Genomic DNA, 21,896 nt, shown 5'->3' with positions numbered 1-21,896 from the left:
GACTGGAATTTGAAGAGAAAGAAATGGAAAAGGAAGAGAAAAAACGAAAAAAGGAAGAGGAAGAAAGGCAGAAAGAGGAAAAGAAGCGACAAAAAGAGGAAGAAAAAAGGAAAAGAGAGGAACAGAAAAAATTAGAAAAAGAAAGAGAAATGGAAGAGAAAAGAAGGAAAAAGGAGGAAGAAGAAAAAAGAAAACAAGAAGAAAAACTGAGAAAGGAAGAGGAAAGAAAACGTCTTGAAGCTGAAAAAGAGAGAAAAAAGGAAGAAGCAAGGAAATTAGAAGAACAGAAAAGACTTGAGGAAGAAAAAGAAAAAGAGAGAAAGCAACTAGAGCAGAGAAAAAAGGAAGAAGAAAAGCTTGAAATAGAAAGAAAACAGAAAGAGGAGGAAGCGAGAAAACTAGAAGAGGCAAGAAAAAAGAAAGAAGAGGAAGAGAGAAAAGAGCAAGAGGCAAGAAAACAGAAAGAGGAGGAAGAAAGAAAGCTGGAAGAAGCAAAGGAGCAAAAACTTAAGGAAGAAAAACAAAAACTAGAAAAGGAAAACAGGAAAATACAAGAAAGTTTCAAGGAGAATATTGAGCAAACTACTCCAAGAAGTAGTAGGAGGGAAGGAGGGACAAGTAGCCGGTCAAGTAAACACAGCACCCACAATCCACTTACTCAGTCTACAGATCAGGAGGAGAAGAAAAGGTAACCGAGATAGAGTTGGAGTATATCACAGCAGCTCTGGGTGTGTTACAGTGTCAGTTTTAGTCATCATTTAGTTGTTACTTTAGTGTAAATTGTCAATGTATTTGTCACTAATGACCTTCAATTACCATACTGATACAGGTATGTCAACTTTGGTAATGGAGCACAGGTAAATCTAGTAATCATCAAAATTATAGATAAAGTCCTGAATTCCTGGGGTCTGTTCACTGCACTCTGTATACCTAGATAATGAAGAGGTGGGTTTAGATCAAAATGAAATGTCTTAATCGCTGTAAATATAACCATTCCACTAAGACATGAATATGACATCATTGAACTCTGAGTTATTGTGTGAAAATACAGTCTGTCTTCAGGGGCTACAGGTTAGTGGTATACAGTCTGTCTTCAGGGGCTACAGGTTAGTGGTATACAGTCTGTCTTCAGGGACTACAGGTTAGTGGTATACAGTCTGTCTCCAAGGATTACAGGTTAGTGGTATACAGTCTGTCTTCCGGGCTACAGGTTAGTGGTATACAGTCTGTCTTCAGGGACTACAGGTTAGTTGTATACAGTCTGTCTTCAGGGGCTACAGGTTAGTGGTATACAGTCTGTCTTCAGGGGCTACAGGTTAGTGTATACAGTCTGTCTTCAGGGGCTACAGGTAAGTGGTATACAGTCTGTCTTCAGGGGCTACAGATTAGTGGTATACAGTCTGTCTTCAGGGGCTACAGGTTAGTGGTACACAGTCTGTCTTCAGGGACTACAGGTTAGTGGTATATAGTTAAGTCTTCAGGGACTACAGGTTAGTGATATACAGTCTGTCTTCAGGGGCTACAGGTTAGTGGTATACAGTCTGTCTTCAGGGGCTACAGGTTAGTGGTATACAGTCTGGCTTCAGGGACTACAGGTTGGTGGTATACAGTCTGTCTTCAGGGGCTACAGGTTAGTGGTATACAGTCTGTCTTCAGAGGCTACAGGTTAGTGGTATACAGTCTGTCTTCAGGGACTACAGGTTAGTGGTATACAGTCTGTCTTCAGGGGCTACAGGTTAGTGGTATACAGTCTGTCTTCAGGGACTACAGGTTAGTGGTATACAGTCTGTCTTCAGGGGCTACAGGTTAGTGGTATACAGTCTGTCTTCAGGGGCTACAGGTTAGTGGTATACAGTCTGTCTTCAGGGGCTACAGGTTAGTGGTATACAGTCTGTCTTCAGGGGCTACAGGTTAGTGGTATACAGTCTGTCTTCAGGGGCTACAGGTTAGTGGTATACAGGAAGAGAGAATACGAATAAAACGTTACAGGTATACTAGTTGTGGAATTTAATGGAGGGGGCTGTGGGCTAGCTGTATAACAGATGATGAGTTGGAGAAAAAATACACAAAAATATTGTCTTTCTCTTAAACTTAATTCATAGATCTATACGTTGCATGTTCCTGTTTTTGATAGCTAAAGATAAACTACCTAAAGACAGCTCACATGCGCCTTTATTCTGAAAATGTTTTGACTCAAAATAGGATGACAACTTTACTTAATTAACAGTCTGATCATATCACAACTGTGTAATGTCATTAATTTTGTTGCACCTTCCACATGTGCCATTGATGATTGCGTAATATATAAGGTCCACTCATACAACCTACATGATCTAACAACAGGAAAGTGTTGGAGAAAAATAATTGCAAACCCCCAGTGTGATGAAAATATCTCAACCCAAGGGATCAGATTTGTTTAAACAAAATAAAGGTACTCACTAACAGAAAAGCTTATCTGTCTATATCACAAAGGGAGGAAATGGTCTTTTATTATTTATAAACTATAAGTCGGATGACAACAGATATATATAATGGAGCACAGGTAAATCTAGTAATCATCAAAATTATAGATAAAGTCCTGAATTCCTGGGGTCCGTTCACTGCACTCTGTATACCTAGATAATGAAGAGGTGGGTTTAGATCAAAATGAAATGTCTTAATCGCTGTAAATATAACCATTCCACTAAGACATGAATATGACATCATTGAACTCTGAGTTATTGTGTGAAAATATGCTATGACAGTATGCTTGTGTATAACATGGTCATCTTTTTACAGGAAAAGTGAGCAACGAGCAATGATGCTAGGTCTGCCAGACAGAGCTGAGATACGGAGGCTGGAATGGATCAAGTCCTGTATACCTTGGAGGTAAAGCTAGATCATCAACTTTTCATAGACACAAAACATCTTGTCCTAGAATACTGTTAAATGAGACCAATCGAGACAAAGATGAATTCTTCAAATCCCATTTACAATTGTCACAAAGTGTTATAAAAGTGACCATTCCTGCTACATACATGTGCTTAAGCTTGATCATTTTTGTATTTTATGTATATGACCCTTGTTGTTACACAAATGATTATGTCTGTTATGTGATCATTGCCGTGGTACAAATGACTAGTCATGGTCATATGGACTGTGTATACAGTCAAGTTCAATGAACTACAGTCAAGGTCATATATACATGTACTACAGTCAAGGCTATACATAAATATACTACAGTCAAGTTCATACTTGTTGTGTGTGGTGATAACATTGTTTTGATATATATATATCCCATATTAACAGTAAAGTGAGCAATGAACCCTGGAAGTTGAAGACCACCACTAAGAAGCCATCCAGACGACCAACCTCGGCCAAGAAGTTAGAACCACTTGACAAGTTTATAATAACGTCAGCTGCTCAGGTGGACACTCTCCGACAGGTACATTGTACATATAATGGAGCATTTCAATGATTGATTATAATTATAGGACTATTAATTACACAACCTATTCTTGGAACCAATTTTGAAGGTGTTGGCCATTATTTTTGGCTGTGTCTGTCCATAATTCTTTGTGAATACAACTCCTCCTACATGTTTTTGGATTCTGATGATGCGCAAATAAGCCATCTTCTTCATTTTTGCTGAATTATCAACTTTAAAATAGTAGGATATAAGTGGTTCACAAATCAGCCCTCTCCAAACTTTAATAATAAACTTTAACACTAGGGGAGTGGCTTATTTGAGGATACATACAGTGCTAAATTTTACACCAACTAGGGGAGGATGTTTGTCTAAGGGGAAAAACAGTAAGGAATTTTGGGTTTGATAATTTTACAGCTAACAATTGCAGGCATCAATAAGACATTGTAAACACAGGCATGGATTTAGTCCTCCAATGTTTGATACATGAATTTCAAATTGGCTAAGGGCTATCTTATGTATTGTATGACTGTTTCTTTTTGATGTTTCATGTGACATACTCGGATATTTTAAATGGTGTATGTGACAAGACCCTTTATTCTGATGTTATTAGGTGACCACTGTCCAGCTACAAGACCTACCTGGGTGTGATCTGTCCACTCTTGGTCAGTGTTGGGGCCTGAAGTACCTGTCAATGACCAACTGTAACTTGGTGGCAGTGGACGGGCTACAGTCCTGTAAACAGCTTCAGCTTGTTTACTTCAAGGTAAGACCTGACTCGCTCCTCAACCCTGACAGCCTTATCTCACATATATTGTTATAGAATATAAAATACATATGTACCTTAAGGAAGAAAAGGCTTGACTCTGTATCTCATATCTAGAGTGTGTAATTGTGTACTTGTCTGTAAGATACATGATTTTCATTATTCTATCCTGTAGAATTGTTGAAAATGTGTATTTGTTAATGTGGGGTGTAATTTGATATTTTTTCGTTTAGAAATCTTTTTATTTTCATTTCAAAAACGTCAATACATATTTAAAAACACAGGAATATTATGGGGACATAGAAGTATTGTTTACATGAAAATTGTAAGATAATGAAAATGTTTAAGCCTTCAAATGTTCTAAGTAATAAATTGTTTCATTGTGAACATCTCTTATCTGTAAGATATAATATGACATCATTTCTGTGAGATTGAAAAAAGTTTATTGTTAACAAGAATTCACCTTTATTGTAACTTAAAATTAACTTTTCTACAATGAGCGCTAGCATTGGACAACACATAACTTCTATCAAGTGAAGACAATTCCCAAGTTCAGTTATTTAATTTGAATGTTGGACAGTAATTAGAACATAAAAAATAAGAATTTAATATTATATAATTTGATATAATTTTACTACTTGTTGCAGTATAGATTACTACAGTATAACAGGTAACAGGTCTCTTTCATATACAGGGACATGGCACAAATTCCAAACCCACTGCTTATATATATCTTTACCAGTAATATGTATCATATAAGCCAAAATGAAAATTAACAGGAAATGTATATTTTCCCAAGTAGTAAAAGTTATAATCTTTACATTAATACAGCAGTTTTACTCTCAAGGAAAGAGCTTCAAGTATTAAATCCTAAAAATTCTCAAATCGACCTGAAGTATCACTAATTACCACAAAGAAAGACAGTATTTGTGTAAGAAATGTCATTTTTTGTAAATTTCAGCGATACTTTCATTACTGGTAGGCACAAAAATTCATATAATCCTCTATCAAGCATAGATTTTATCAATATAAATTTGGCATGTTTCTGATGTCCGAAGATGGAATAACCCTTTAAAACATTATTCATTTGTGTGACCCAGACAGCAGGGCAATTTTGGTAGGAATACAATGTAGTCATTGAGTACAGTTGAAAGGAGAAATTGAAAGTCTTAAAGCTTGATTGAAATGATTATTCTTTATTTCCAGCACAACTTTATAGAATATGTAGACTTGAAGGACCTCGGGAACTTAACTTACGTGAATATATCTCACAACAAATTAAGTGTCATACATGGGCTGGAGGGGTGTGGAAATCTACGCTGGTTAGACCTGTCCCACAACAGACTCACACGGATAGGTATGTATGGTTAGAGGGGTGTTATATACACTAGTTAGACCTTAGACCTGTCCCACAACAGACTCACACGGATAGGTATGTATGGTTAGAGGGGTGTTATATACACTAGTTAGAGGGGTATTATATACACTAGTTAGAGGGGTGTTATATACACTAGTCAGAGGGGTGTTATATACACTAGTCAGGGGGGTGTTATATACACTAGTTAGAGGGGTGTTATATACACTAGTCAGAGGGGTGTTATATACACTAGTCAGAGGGGTGTTATATACACTAGTTAGAGGGGTGTTATATACACTAGTTAGACCTTAGACCTGTCCTACAACAGACTCACACGGATAGGTATGTATGGTTAGAGGGGTGTTATATACACTAGTCAGAGGGGTGTTATATACACTAGTTAGAGGGGTATTATATACACTAGTCAGAGGGGTGTTATATACACTAGTCAGAGGGGTGTTATATACACTAGTCAGAGGGGTGTTATATACACTAGTAAGAGGGGTATTATATACACTAGTCAGGGGGGTGTTATATACACTAGTCAGAGGGGTGTTATATACACTAGTCAGAGGGGTATTATATACACTAGTCAGAGGGGTGTTATATACACTAGTCAGAGGGGTATTATATACATTAGTCAGAGGGGTGTTATATACACTAGTCAGAGGGGTGTTATATACACTAGTCAGAGGGGTATTATATACACTAGTCAGAGGGGTGTTATATACACTAGTCAGAGGGGTGTTATATACACTAGTCAGAGGGGTGTTATATACACTAGTTAGAGGGGTGTTATATACACTAGTCAGAGGGGTGTTATATACACTAGTCAGAGGGATGTTATATACACTAGTCAGAGGGGTGTTATATACACTAGTCAGAGGGATGTTATATACACTAGTCAGAGGGGTGTTATATACACTTGTTAGAGGGGTGTTATATACACTAGTTAGAGGGGTGTTATATACACTAGTTAGAGGGGTGTTGTATACACTAGACAGAGAGGTGTTATATACATTAGTCAAAGGGGTGTTATATACACTAGTCAGAGGGGTGTTATATACACTAGTCAGAGGGGTGTTATATACACTAGTCAGAGGGGTGTTATATACACTAGTTAGACCTTAGACCTGTCCCACAACAGACTCACACGGATAGGTATGTATGGTGAGAGGGGTGTTATATACATTAGTTAGAGGGGTGTTGTATACACTAGTTAGACTTAGACCTGTCCCACAACAGGCTCACACGGATAGGTAGGTATGGTTAGAGGGGTGTTATATACTAGTCAGAGGGGTGTTATATACTAGTCAGAGGGGTGTTATATACACTAGTTAGACCTTAGACCTGTCCCACAACAGACTCACACGGATAGGTATGTATGGTTAGAGGGGTGTTATATACACTAGTCAGAGGGGTGTTATATACTAGTCAGAGGGGTGTTATATACACTAGTCAGAGGGGTGTTATATACACTAGTTAGAGGGGTGTTATATACACTAGTCAGAGGGGTGTTATATACACTAGTTAGAGGGGTGTTATATACACTAGTCAGAGGGGTGTTATATACACTAGTTAGAGGGGTGTTATATACACTAGTCAGAGGGGTGTTATATACACTAGTCAGAGGGGTGTTATATACACTAGTCAGAGGGGTGTTATATACACTAGTTAGAGGGGTGTTATATACACTAGTTAGAGGGGTTGTTGTAATACACTAGTCAGAGGGGTGTTATATACACTAGTTAGAGGGGTTTTATATACACTAGTAGAGGGGGTGTTTATATACACTAGTCAGAGGGGTGTTATATACACTAGTCAGAGGGGTGTTATATACACTAGTCAGAGGGGTGTTATATACACTAGTCAGAGGGGTGTTATATACACTAGTTAGAGGGGTGTTATATACACTAGTCAGAGGGGTGTTATATACACTAGTCAGAGGGGTGTTATATACACTAGTCAGAGGGGTGTTATATACACTAGTCAGAGGGGTGTTATATACACTAGTCAGAGGGGTGTTATATACACTAGTTAGAGGGGTGTTATATACACTAGTCAGAGGGGTGTTATATACACTAGTCAGAGGGGTGTTATATACACTAGTCAGAGGGGTGTTATATACACTAGTCAGAGGGGTGTTATATACACTAGTCAGGGGGGGTATTATATACACTAGTCAGAGGGGTGTTATATACACTAGTCAGAGGGGTGTTATATACACTAGTCAGAGGGGTGTTATATACACTAGTCAGAGGGGTGTTATATACACTAGTCAGAGGGGTATTATATACACTAGTCAGAGGGGTGTTATATACACTAGTCAGAGGGGTGTTATATACACTAGTCAGAGGGGTGTTATATACACTAGTCAGAGGGGTGTTATATACACTAGTCAGAGGGGTGTTATATACACTAGTCAGAGGGGTGTTATATACACTAGTTAGAGGGGTGTTATATACACTAGTCAGAGGGGTGTTATATACACTAGTTAGAGGGGTGTTATATACACTAGTCAGAGGGGTGTTATATACACTAGTCAGAGGGGTGTTATATACACTAGTCAGAGGGGTGTTATATACACTAGTCAGAGGGGTGTTATATACACTAGTCAGAGGGGTGTTATATACACTAGTTAGAGGGGTGTTATATACACTAGTTAGAGGGGTGTTATATACACTAGTTAGAGGGGGTGTTATATACACTAGTCAGAGGGGTGTTATAGACCTAGTCAGAGGGGGGGTTTTATATACACTAGTTAGAGGGGTGTTATATACTAGTCAGAGGGGTGTTATATACACTAGTCAGAGGGGTGTTATATACACTTGTTAGAGGGGTGTTATATACACTAGTCAGAGGGGTGTTATATACACTAGTCAGAGAGGTGTTATATACACTAGTTAGAGGGGTGTTATATACACTAGTCAGAGGGGTGTTATATACACTAGTTAGAGGGGTGTTATATACACTAGACAGAGGGGTGTTATATACACTAGTTAGAGGGGTGTGATATACACTAGTCAGAGGGGTGTTATATACACTAGTCAGAGGGGTGTTATATACACTAGTTAGAGGGGTGTTATATACACTAGACAGAGGGGTGTTATATACATTAGTCAAAGGGGTGTTATATACACTAGTCAGAGGGGTGTTATATACACTAGTCAGAGGGGTGTTATATACACTAGTTAGACCTTAGACCTGTCCCACAACAGGCTGACATGGATAGATACATATAGAGAGAAGGGTGTGATATATGCTGGTTAATAATTGTTAAAAAATAAATTTTTATGTACTTGTTCACTGCCAACTGATTTACTGCTTGTAAACCTTGAAGGTTGAGGTGTATTTCAAATATGCATTTTAAACAATTCTCAAAAATGTTGTTCTTTCAAATAAAAATTGTACAGTCATCAACTTAATAGTACAGCATGTAAAATTCTTGATTGAAGAACTGTTTATATTTCGCCTATTATGTCCAATACATGAATAGCTATATTTTTTACAACAGGGGGTTTGTACCCTTTGCGGCGTTTACATACTGTCAACCTGTCACACAACCAGCTGATCAGTACCACCAGTTTGGGGGACACGCCCACTGTCCAGGTCCTAGACCTCTCTCATAATCACTTACAAGACTGTCAGGACATCAGCAGGCTGTGTCTCCTCCAGATCCTCAAGCTATCCTCGAATAATCTTCTTCAGGTAGGTCCTCGAATATGCTCCTCATGACAGGTCCTCAAATATCCTTAGATCCTCTATAGACATCCTCAACAAGACAGTCCTCACTTATCCTCCTTAATACTTTCCTCTACAAGACAGATTCTCTCATGTCCTCCACACAACAGATTCTCTCATATCCTCCACAAGACAGATCCTCTAATATCCTCCACAAGACAGATCCTCTAATATCCTCCCCAAGACAGGTCCTCTAATATCCTCCCCAAGACAGATCCTCTAATATCCTCCCCAAGACAGATCCTGTAATATCCTCCACAAGACAGATCCTCTAATATCCTCCACAAGACAGATCCTCTAATATCCTTCACAAGACAGGTCCTCTAATATCCTCCCCAAGACAGATGCTCTAATATCCTCCACAAGACAGGTCCTCTAATATCCTCCACAAGACAGATCCTCTAATATCCTCCACAAGACAGATTGTCTTATATCTTCCACAAAACTGGTCCTCTTATTCTCCAACAGAGAGAACCACCGTTGTCCTCTATGTACATCCTGTAGGGGTGCCACTTACACCACCCCTTGATAATAGATATGGTAATTAACTCTTGTTCTATAAGAAAGTCACCTCAATGTCGTAATACCTATCTTTATTTGTTTATTGTTTTTTTTACAGCTCCCTGACCTGAAGAACCAGGTGCTCCTACAGACATTGTGTTTAGAGGACAACAGCCTTACCTGTATCAAGGGGCTTGCACTCTGCTGGTTCCCCCTATTACAGAAACTTGACCTTAGTCAAAACAGGTAGGTCATAACTCTGATGACCGCCACTGACCTGGCAGACATTACATAAGATAAAGATTCAGAGGTCTGTGAAGTTGAGATATTACATGATATGTATAGTGTGTACATACATGTATATGACAATCTCTGTCCATTGAATCCAAATTACACATTTTTACTCATGCCACTTTTTGCTTTGCAGCACTGAACATCTAGTCAACTTTGAAGTGTTCCATTTACTGCGGGATGTGGATGTCGGTAGTAACCAAATTATGGGTGAGTACTGGCATGAATGTCTTGGAATTAGTGAATAGACTCTGGGTGGTCTGAAACTGAATGGTATGGTGAATAGAGACTCTTGGTGAGCTAATACTGAATTGTTTAGTGAATAGAGACTGTCGGCAAACTAGTACTGAATGGTAGGTTAATAGTCTAGAGACACTGGGGTGAGCTTGTACTCAATGGAATTGAACTAATGAATAGAGACTATTGATAAATACTGACGGGGACTGTGAAGTAAAGGTGATATCTGTTAGAAAAGGAACACTGAAATGTGAGTGTAACTTTGTCAGACAGATCCTACTCAGATATGTAAAGACCTATTTTTTAGTCAAATTAATCAATATTTTATAACCACAACACATCACATATAACATATACAGATAAAATACACTGTACACATATAAAGAATGTTACTGATAACATACACCGATTTAAAATATGTTTCCGTTATTGATATCGATGTACTGCCCAGCCGCAGACAACTTATGAGATACTGTCACAGTTGTTGGCGTCTATACTAATACATAATAGTAAGCGACTTACCAAGTAAAAATTATAAGTCATTACATTGCTTTAGAAATAAAAACTTTTGATGAATGCTATGATTATTAATATGATCATTGTACCATAGAACTATTTATCCGTCAGTATGTAGGTCTAAAGGAAAATGACAAGCTACACAGGCATGTACTTGGGGTAAGAACCAGTTTGATATTTTGCTATACCCTGTACTGTTTTCCAGATCCTGAGGTGCTGAGTAAGTGTTTATGTGGCTGTGTGTATCTAGAGAAACTAGGAGTGATAGACAACCCTGCCTTGGAGGACGATCCAGATCTTAGGTATTAAGTCTTTTTACTTGAATGAGGATTCATATCACATACATATCATAGATACACCTTACTGTCAAAATATATTACTGTATTTATCTTACCCCTGGTGTAAAAGTTTAGTATTAAAGTTAGTGGACGGCTTACCTGTGATTCAAACCACTTTCAGCTTACTATTTGAAAATTGATGACTGTGAAAATGAAAAGCGTGCTTGCTTGTGAGCAGGGGCTTATTTGCAGATAAATACAGTAGTAGATCATTTTATTGAAATATTTTTACCCTTCTCTTAGAACAAGGGTGAGGTGTATAGAAATCACTTTGTCCCTGAATATATGTATGTTTTTTCAATATGATAAATCATGGATACCTCCACATATTTAATCAACACTACAATATGTTAAAATCAAGTTATACATGGTAACAAAGGTACATCATACAGATTAGATGTTTGTGGTCATCAGAAAAAGTCCAGCTAGATCTCTTTTGTTGTTTTTGTTTGTTTGTTTTCCCAATGATTGCAGCACTGATATGAGGTCAAGGGCTGATATAGGGAGTGATATAATCACAAGCATTATATTTTGAGAGAAGTCAGGGGTATATCTGTGTAAGCCCCCTTTCACTTTGCCTTAATTACATATACATACAGAGCTTAGGACACAAGAAAAACTACCAGAGATGATATTGTCATTCTTGATAGGAATGTACTCTTGTAAAACTGTAGTAGTTTGTTATTGTAATATAACTAAAGGCCATATGTAAATTTGTCCTTTGACTCTTTTTCTTTGATTTCTAGGTCTAAACTTGCCGAGCTGTTTCCAAGGCTGTCATCACTTGACAGTGCTGAGTATGCAGGGTCACATGATGCCTCTTCACCAATCAGACCACGTAACAGTTTTGAGGCCATGTGTGTGATCCAGGCCAAAGTTTTTCAGGATGCCATAAATAAACTGGATCAGGACCTCAAGTAAGTCGCTTCTCAAGGTCATGTGGTAATTTGAGGTCACCATGTGGATCAAGGTCATTTTGTAACTCAAGGTCAAACATGTAGTTCATGGTCACTGTGTGATTCAAGGTCATATTGTATGTAACTCAAGGTCACAGTGTGACCCAAGTTCAAATTGCAGTGTAACTCAAAGTCACAGTATGTATCAAGGTCACACATTGTGTAGTTCAAGATTACAACACTGTGATTGAAGACATCCAAAGTTTTAGTGTTTTTAATTTCAACTAGATTTTATCTGGGGAACTGCAATGAGCATATTACATTAGTGCAGTTATTTTCAAATTAAATGGTGCCCTTTTAAGCTTGAGTGGAGTTCCCCAAAGAACATGGGGTCCTTTTCAATTTTGATGCTTCAAAAGGCTAAAGGGATTGCTTAAATTAAAACTAAATTACAGTACCTGTATATGTATGTAAGAGTGTAGTGTATAGAAGTACAAAAGGAACAAATCAATTTGCTAGAAGCCACATCACACAGTACATAAAAAACACCACTTATTTTATATATATAATGAAACCCCTATAGGGCAGTGCTAATACTGAATTTGAGTATTGTTATTACCTCAAGTGAAGATCGTCTATCGTTAATGAATCTGTAATATATTTTGTAGATCGATGGAAAGCCAAGGTCAAGCCGACTTATGTAATATGTATGACATTCACTACAAGTTTTGTGATAAGATGTATCAAGTGGCTGTCGAGTATCGTAACTCTCATGAATATGGTGAGGTGACAATGACTGTACCTACAGCTCCATCTACACCAAGAACTGTTAGCCATCCTCGGTCAGGGAGGGCCAAACCTGCACCTGTCGTCAGGGAGGATCAGTACATCAGTCCCAAGGAGATGTTTGAGCGCGCTCTCCAAGGTGGAAATACCTCGGTTAACAACAGCCATGGAGGGGGTACTAATACAGGGAGGGAACCAAAGATTACTGCTGATATGGTTGGGAAGTTTCTGGAGAGAGACAGAGATTCTGAAACATATAGGTAAAATATTTGTTACATAAATCTAAATTTAAATTCTTCTAAATTTATTCCTTGGGAAAGTAGTACTGACATCAACGAAAATATCTTCTCAGCTGTTAAAGAACTTCCTGTAATGCATTCCAATAGAAAATTCTAAGTTTAAGAACTTTAAAATTAATACTTTTAAAATTGAGGTATCTTGATGGAACTGGTGTGCATGTACTGCACCACTGTGGTTATCCACTACTTTGTCCACTGACTTTGGTTAGAATTAGGTCCATCCCCTCTGAACAGAAGTGGGGATCCATATTTTCAAAACATTTTCTTACCAATAATGAAATCTTGGGAGCAAAGATAAAAAAGAATAATTATCTAGATCACAGGATGTAGGTGAGCTAGTGAGGAATTGACTAACTATAACTATCTATAATGCACTCAATTATTGTTTACTAGGCTCCAGAGGGAGAAGTCGGCCATTATGATACAGGCCGCCTGGCGAGGGTACCGTGTGAGGAAGAGGTTACTAGTCGATGACCTACAGGTCCCTCAGGGCATGTCTGATATAGATTACGAGGTGTTACAGGAATTACACCAGGCAGCCACTAAAATACAGGTAATCACCTAACATTGAACAAAATACAGGTAATCACCCGATACCAAAATACAGGTAATCACCTAACACTAAAATACAGGTAATCACCTGACACCAAAATACAGGTAATCACTTGACAACAAAATACAGGTAATCACCTGATACTAAAGTGCAGGTAATCACCTGACAACAAAATGCAGGTTATCACCTGACACCAAAATACAGGTAATCACCTGACACCATAATACAAGTAATCACCTGACACCAAAATACAGGTAATCACTTGACAACAAAATACAGGTAATCACCTGACACCAAAATACAGGTAATCACCTGACACCAAAATACAGGTAAACATCTGACACCAAAATACAGGTAATCACCTGTCACTGACTAAAATACAGGTAATCACCTGACACCAAAATACAGGTAATCACCTGACACCAAAATACAGGTAATCACCTGACACCAAAATACAGGTGTACCCAATACTGATTCTGACTGTTATGTCTGAGGTTACTAGTTTGGTGTCTCCTATGTGTACCAATGTAGACATCATTATATAAGTACTTTACAGACATCAGTAGTAAAGACTGTACACTAATGTTACAGGCTGCGTTTAGAGGGTATAACCTCAGAACAAACTGGAAAAGGCGTTAGAGTTTGCTCGCTTTGATGAATCCGAAGAGGAGGATTTTGATGAGGTGGATTTGGGTGAATTTAATTTTGATGAGGTAAGTCGATAGAACTGATAACAAGTGGTTAAACACAATTTATGTTTTATATTACAGTAGGTAAGAGATATCCTTTATGATATCCACTTACAATACCAAGTATAATATTATTACAAAACATTTACCAACTTGTTATCAGGTACATGTATTGAGCGTAAATTTCCCCTTCGCATGAATTTCTGTTTTCAGTAGATTAAACCTGGACTACAAGTACTGTCACATTTGATTGAATCACAGTCAACATTCAAACCATTGAATACAATGTGACTGTTTACCTACATGACATCAATGGTTATGATAACCCCTTTAAATAAAATGTGACTATGTCAACCCTTTAAATAAAATGTGACTGTTTATCTTCATGATGTCATTATGTCAACCCATTAAATAAAATTTGACTTGTTTACCTACATGACATTATCGATTATGTTAACCCATTAAATAAAATGTGACTGTGTTTACTTACATGACATCATTGGTTATGTTAACCCATTAAATAAAATGTGACTGTGTTTACTTACATGACATCATTGGTTATGTTAACCCATTAGATAAAATGTGACTGTTTACCTATATGACATCCTTGGTTATGTTAACCGATCAAATAAAATTTGACTTGTTTACCTACATGACATTATTTGTGATATCATTTGTTTGTCTCATTAGAACATGCTGGATGACTGGAAACCGCCAGAAACACCCCAGATACCTGCAAGGTAGGATATCTTCTCTCTACTGAATACATATCTTGAATACTGTTCATACAGCATAATATAATAATGTAACATGGTAATCTCATCAAAATGTAGACTATATAGGAAAATGTTCTTTCTGATTTTTGACTCGCTTAAAAACAAGTTTCTTATTCCTAGAAATTTTTCTGTATCACTAAATATTGATAGGGAATTATGTATAAGATTGTATTGCATTCCATTGTCATGGTTGAAAGTGTAATAGAGGAAGGAGTAATGAAAAATACCCTACCCGCCCTGGCTGTCAAACTAGTGACCTGTCACTCTCCCAGTGAGCATTCTACAACTAGGATAAAGGGAAACCCACACCTCGTTTCACCCCTGAACACAACCACAACCAGGTTCCAAAGAAGCCTCTTAATTTCCTATATCTTCCACTTAGAGTGGTCATGGCATTAAATCTGTAACAGAAAAGAGTAATGAAAATTACCCTGTCTGCCCTGGGTGTCAAACTAGCAAAATCTCACTTTCCGAGTGAACATCCTACAACCCAGCTAAAGGGAAATTCCTTTTAGCTTGAGCTACACTATATAATGGTGGCTTATGATTGGTCAAAATCTGTATGTTTAATAGGTGGGGATTTGAAAGGTCAATACATTTACAATATGTTTACAAAATATAGGCCTCTGATTGGTTGAAATGTTCAGGATTAGTAGTGCAGGGATATTAACTATCCTCAGGATGACACTTCCCTTTCTGTATCCTTCAGCCATGCTGTCCTGGGAAAACCTCCGTCAGGCAAACTACCTCCTGCAGGCCACATTCCTTACTTGGACCTTGGAGACAAGCCCCACCCCCCAGGACAGCCCAGAAAAGCATGGAGAGGAATGGACTCCCCTCTATCTAACATACAGTCATCTCAGCGCCACCCCAGGCCTCCTTCCTCTCTAGCCAGTGGAACTATCAGTGGAATGGACAGTCACCGCTCAGTCTTGTCGAAAAAAGAGGAGAAAATCACTGAGGAATGGCAAGTTGAACTTCTGTCTGTATCTGAGGATATTAGTCTATATTGTCTGTTTTCAATATAAATTGTCAAATTTCTGATATTTTATTATCAATAGTCATATGGGGAATACAAAAAAAAGCTGTTTTAGATTGATGTTTATTAAAAGAACATTTTTAGCCAGTAAGAAATGAATTTTGGAAGGTATTACCCTGTAATTAATTAATCATAGCTTTAAATAGGAACAAGCTCTGATATCACATTTTAATATCATCTTAATATTACAGGGGATTCAAAGACAATCAAACGGCCATTTTGATGATGCAGAGAGCAAAGAAAATGAAGTATAATGCTGAACGGAGAAAGAAACTTGGCAAATTAGGTAATACTGGTTACTCTGTGCATGCGTTACAGGTGACTTGTATCTTATATTTATACAAATTTAATTTTTCAATCCGTGTCAGATGTTCAAAAATTTAGATTTTAATTGTCTTTTGTTTTTAAGGTACCTGGGTACCGAACATAGATATGTAAGGAAGTGAACATTATTAACGTTTATGATAGTAAGAAACCTAGTTACTTAAATTCTCCTATATTCTTACTCTTGGAAGTTAGTTTCAGATCATTATCAAAATTACGAACATGGATTTAACTCTGTAATTGAGATTTTTATTTCATTCAATGTCCCCTGATATTCTGAAATATAATACATGTATTACATGATAAGGTATCCTGTATGCTGCATACTCCACAATCAGTAATGGAAAATTTATTACACGATAATGATTTCTCGTTCCACTCTAGATCCCAAACAGAGGTTGGCATTGTTCAGGAAGCTTGAAGAGACAACTAATATTAGGACAGTGGTCCAACCGTCCAGGAAAACTCTGCCACGTAAAGAATACTTTCAAGGTGAGTCTGGTGTTCTAAATTAAATGGAAAACGGGCTAAAGTCCTGTTATATACTAACTAAACTTGAAATCATTCTCATGCTGGGTAAAGTTAGAAGCTATTACATTGACAGAGAAATCATTTTATGTTTTTGCTGGTTTCTACAGCACGCCAGCAGGAGATTGAAAGAAAAGATCTGGAGAGGAAGGTTGAAAACAATAACCGCACCAAGCGTACTTTCGAGTGGATACACACACAGGTTGGGGACTACCAGGTGACAGACTCCCGCATCAACAAGCCACCGAAGTAAGTCGAGAGTTGATCTTTGTAGACACCATATCACAAGTGTAACTGATGCTGCACTCTTTAGATTCACAAACGTCTGTACTAATTCATGCTAGAAAATTAATGTATATTTCATTCATCACATTTATGATTTTTTATCTCGCTTGCCACAAAAAAAATCATATTTCATTGACCAACCTTCTGCAAGTTAGAAGTCTTGTTCCTGATAAGAATTTGACCTTTGACTTTACTCCCAATATCAAAAGTATTACAAGCTTACAGAATGAACCATTAGGCCATTAGAATAATCTCTTACATGGCAAGATGTTTTATGTACCACTTTGGGTCCACTGTGTCTCATAAACTGTGTAAAGTGTGCTCCTGTTTGCGGGACTCCAATGGTGTGTCTTGGAACAATCAATTAGCACAAGGTTTTCATTTATTTCACTTGAATCCTATATATAATGTGCATGGTTTCTCATTGAATAATCCATCAGTTTTACTAATTGTCGTTTTTTGCAGTGAGAATCTGAGGAATTTCTATGGCAGTGAGGGAAATCTACCAAAGATGACTGCGGAAGTTACATCTGGACGGCCAGTCAGGCTTGTGGTTAGTCTATATATATTACGATTGCCTCTCAAACAAGTGCTCGCCACCATTTCAATGAATCTTCCATTATTAGCTCACCTGTCCAAAGTTCAAGTGAGTCGGTCATAGTGTGGAATCTGTTGTTCATCCAGCTTCACTTTTTCATTAATATTCTTAAGAACCATTTAATATGGGGTCTTGATATTTGCCAAGCAGGTTGTGGGGATGAAGCACAATGAATAATGAGAAATGACCTTGAACCACATTCTAGGTCACAATGGGGACAAATTTATTTAAAATTTTGAACAATTTCTTTCAATTAACTAATCCATCTGGAATCATGATGTTTTGTTAGTAGGTTTCAGGGATGGAACCTAACAAAATTTATTTCTTAGACATCTCAGGTTCATGATATTAGGCCTGAAATATTCTGGCATAAGGGCTTTTAATTGTTTTATTTATAATTAATGACACTGACATACTTTCAAAGTAATAGGTGTCTGATTTGCTTTCAAATATTCACATAATTTCTTCTGAGTACCATGTGCCCCAGGTTTATGACATTTGACATGCAAGATACAAGAAATAAGGTTTATTAATCAAGATCTCAACCAATGAAGTATTGCTAAATCAATTTTGAAACACACATGTATGAAATCTTCCAATAAAGCATTTTCTTCATTAACTACTGAACAGATTAGGTGAGCGTTTCAGGCCCATTGGACCTCCTATTTAATTTCTCTGGTAGTTTGCTGTCTTTGAAGATAATAATATTAGAAGTTATATGTATTAAATTTATATACAACAAAATTTAAACACAGCAAAGTTTATACACAACAAAAGTTTGTTATACATTATTGACAGATACTATAAAACGAGTACCAATCTAATATTGACTCAACATGAGATATTGTGATATCTCTTCAGAGTCCTGCGATGGACCTCCAGTCTGTTGACAGTGCAAGTTACTATGGTGATACCGTCCACAACCCCCGACGATTCTCAGCAGGATCTGATGCCAGTAAGTGACATACGCTTTCAGTGGTTACAATAGTCTCTTGTACTTGAGATCTTGAACCTCAGCTTAAAGGTCATTTTATCAAAACGTTCTACCTTTTAATCAATACATACTTTATTCCTGAAATTGAATAATTCTTTTAGAATGTTTTGATGGGTGAATTTCACAGTAAAATGACAATATTTCATATTATTGATGTTATTGTTTGGTTTTAGCTATACACTATTACAGAATATTTAATTTCTGTTGCTAGGAGATTTATTTTATCACTAAGATGTTATGAATTTCAGGTTCTACCAGGTTACCACCCATCAAAACAGGTTCTGCTCCATCTGTTAGGGGGAAAGAGAAGATGTCCTGGCGCAGGAAGGAAGCCAATAAAAGTATTGGTTGGGGAGGTGGCAAAAAACGTAGTCATCTCGGTTAATTAGACGTTTAGTATAAAATGTGAATGTTAGGAAAGACAGGCTTTGCATGGCATACACAAGTACACCCATGGCTTCAAGTTAGGAATGTTTTCAACTGCATTATGTGCTTAATTGTAATAAACACATTATATTAGTAGAATTCAGGGTTTCAGTAAAACTTTGAAATGAAATTTGACAGTTTGTTTGAGAGAAAGAAATTTGCTGGACCCTAGGTTGTGAAAAAGCTAGTTTGACACTTCAAATTTTAAAGAAAAAGTTGATTTCTGAAATTGCTTTAGCTATGAATGCATGGTTGACTGGAAGCTGTGTTTTATTTGATAAAGATGTAGGAGATCATTTATGTTATTAAGGTTTTATTCGAGTTGTAATTCACACTCATAACATTTTAAATCTATATGGTTGCTACTTGCTGCAGTATTGAGTTTGAGATCCACAGATTTGACATTTTTAGGTCGATATGGTTGTTTAGACTTAATGACGTTTTGAGTTACGGATCAACATTGCAAGATTTTTTTATTTACCTACAACAGTGTGCTTTATGTTATCTTTTAATTGTATTGATCAAAATCAAGTACCATGTTCTAAAAGCTTAAATGTGTCATATGGAGGAGTTAAGTTTTCTTTGTCTTCAAATACATATAAATGTAACTCAAATTTCAAAGATGACCTGTAATTCTGAAAAAAATCAGAATGGTTTACAATTTTAATAAAATCTGTAAACATCTGCAATTAATAGAATTATTGAAGAAAAGTTTGAAAGGTTTGCATTAAGATGAGTATCACAACATTTTTCTTAAACTACTTACTAATAGATATAATACAATCACAGATACAATACTTTATTTTACTGCAAATAAAACAATCCCCTTCCAGTGAACAGATATTGACTAGCAGTGTGTGCTTGTGTATGTGTGTGTTTGAGTGGGAGTGTGGGGGAGGGGGAAGGGGCTTATTTGCAGTGAAGTAAAATATGGTACGTAATGAAATATCTTCCAGTTCTTTATATTATCCTCCAGTTCAACATACATGAATAAGACTTATTTTTGGGATGGGGATGCTGGAAAACCAAACTTTTCTGTGATTTTCCATTTTAGAGGTATTAAAGCAGCATATTACAATACGCATAATTTAAAGTAGAAATGATGAAATGTATATTAAGAAGCTAGAATTAAGGGTTTACAATTTTGCATCTGACTTTGTACATGCACTCTGCCATAACATGTTTATGTTTATATCCTGCAGTTTATGCCAGAAGCCTGGTTATGGTACTCATACATATATGAATATACAATTATTGTCATAATAAGAGGTACTGGGGCATTTATGTCATTTACTTGTATAACCTAAAGTTTAGCTTTTCAGTGTAGCTTTTGAAGCTTTGTCCTGAAACAGTGTTAAATATCATACACATTGTATATCTATATTCTCCTGTTACCAGGATAGACTAAGTGTTGCCTTATTCTATTGTCTCAGTCTGTGATTCTATTGTCTCAGTCTGTGATTCTATTGTCTCAGTCTGTGATTCTATTGTCTCAGTCTGTGATTCTATTGTCTCAGCCTGTGATACTATTGTCTGATTATGATTCTATTGTCTCAGTCTGTGATTCTATTGTCTCAGTCTGATTATTTTGTCACAGTTTGTGATTCTATTGTCTCAGTCTGTGATTCTATTGTCTCAGTCTGTGATTCTATTGTCTCAGTCTGTGATTCTATTGTCTCAGTCTGTGATTCAATGTCTCGATCTGTGATTCTATTGTCTCAGTCTGTGATTCTATTGTGTCAGTCTGTGATTCTATTGTCTCAGTCTGATTATTTTGTCACAGTTTGTGATTCTATTGTCTCAGTCTGTGATTCTCTTGTCTCAGTCTGTGATTCTATTGTCTCAGTCTGTGATTCTATTGTCTCAGTCTGTGATTCTATTGTCTCAGTCTGTGATTCTATTGTCTCAGTCTGTGATTCTATTGTCTCAGTCTGTGATTCTATTGTCTCAGTCTGTGATTCTATTGTCTCAGTCTGTGATTCTATTGTCTCAGCCTGTGATACTATTGTCCGATTCTGATACTTTTGTCTCGATCTGTGATCAGTATGTCAGAGGTACAGTGTGTCTGTGATCAGTATGTCAGAGATACAGTGTGTCCGTGATCAGTATGTCAGAGGTACAGTGTATAATGAATTTTGAGTACATTATCAGCTACCTGTAAAAAGTCAATGTCATGATACTTTTCATAAACTGCTGTACTCGGTATTAGAGAGTACATAGTGCGAGAAGAAAAACTGAAATATATGTTCGAGGTCCTTTTCGTTTTTGCGGTTCAAATTGCTTTATTAATTTTATTTTTCTAGCGAGCTCTGACAAAAAATTTAAGTTCTGTATCAATATTTGGTGGTCTGTCAAGAGTTTTGCCTGACATGTTGCATTAATGAACCAGTTTGTCCGCATAAACAAAAATGTCCTAAATGTAAGTTATTTCCTGTAGTTATTACTGCTAAAATGTGAGTTATTTTTATGTTATTTATTAATTGAACACCAAATGTGTTATTCAGTATTTCACATACACGTTAATAAAAATACAAAATTGCTTAAGTCAGA

The 21,896-nt window shown here is 36.9% G+C and overlaps 1 protein-coding gene across 1 annotated transcript in view; it reads left to right on the top strand.

Moving 5' to 3' along the window:
• LOC117335567 (leucine-rich repeat and IQ domain-containing protein 1-like) overlaps positions 1-21,894 on the top strand; it is a 32,508-nt gene extending 10,614 nt beyond the window's left edge. The window contains 22 exon segments of the mRNA XM_033895645.1: positions 2-688; positions 2,779-2,868; positions 3,289-3,424; positions 4,020-4,172; positions 5,379-5,529; positions 9,044-9,237; positions 9,890-10,017; positions 10,199-10,272; positions 11,021-11,117; positions 11,900-12,070; positions 12,718-13,095; positions 13,528-13,687; positions 14,279-14,303; positions 14,306-14,400; positions 15,067-15,116; positions 15,862-16,119; positions 16,383-16,477; positions 16,900-17,007; positions 17,154-17,292; positions 17,794-17,881; positions 18,788-18,881; positions 19,169-21,894. Coding sequence (XP_033751536.1) covers positions 2-688; positions 2,779-2,868; positions 3,289-3,424; positions 4,020-4,172; positions 5,379-5,529; positions 9,044-9,237; positions 9,890-10,017; positions 10,199-10,272; positions 11,021-11,117; positions 11,900-12,070; positions 12,718-13,095; positions 13,528-13,687; positions 14,279-14,303; positions 14,306-14,400; positions 15,067-15,116; positions 15,862-16,119; positions 16,383-16,477; positions 16,900-17,007; positions 17,154-17,292; positions 17,794-17,881; positions 18,788-18,881; positions 19,169-19,305 — 3,508 coding nt within the window. The 3' untranslated portion in view covers positions 19,306-21,894.
• Positions 21,895-21,896: the final 2 nt, after the last annotated feature.

Source organism: Pecten maximus, chromosome 10, assembly GCF_902652985.1.
Source record: "Pecten maximus chromosome 10, xPecMax1.1, whole genome shotgun sequence".
Classification (NCBI taxonomy): Eukaryota; Metazoa; Mollusca; class Bivalvia; order Pectinida; family Pectinidae; genus Pecten; species Pecten maximus.
The sequence above is the reverse complement of the archived record's forward strand: the minus strand, read 5'-3'. Positions and strand labels throughout refer to the sequence as shown.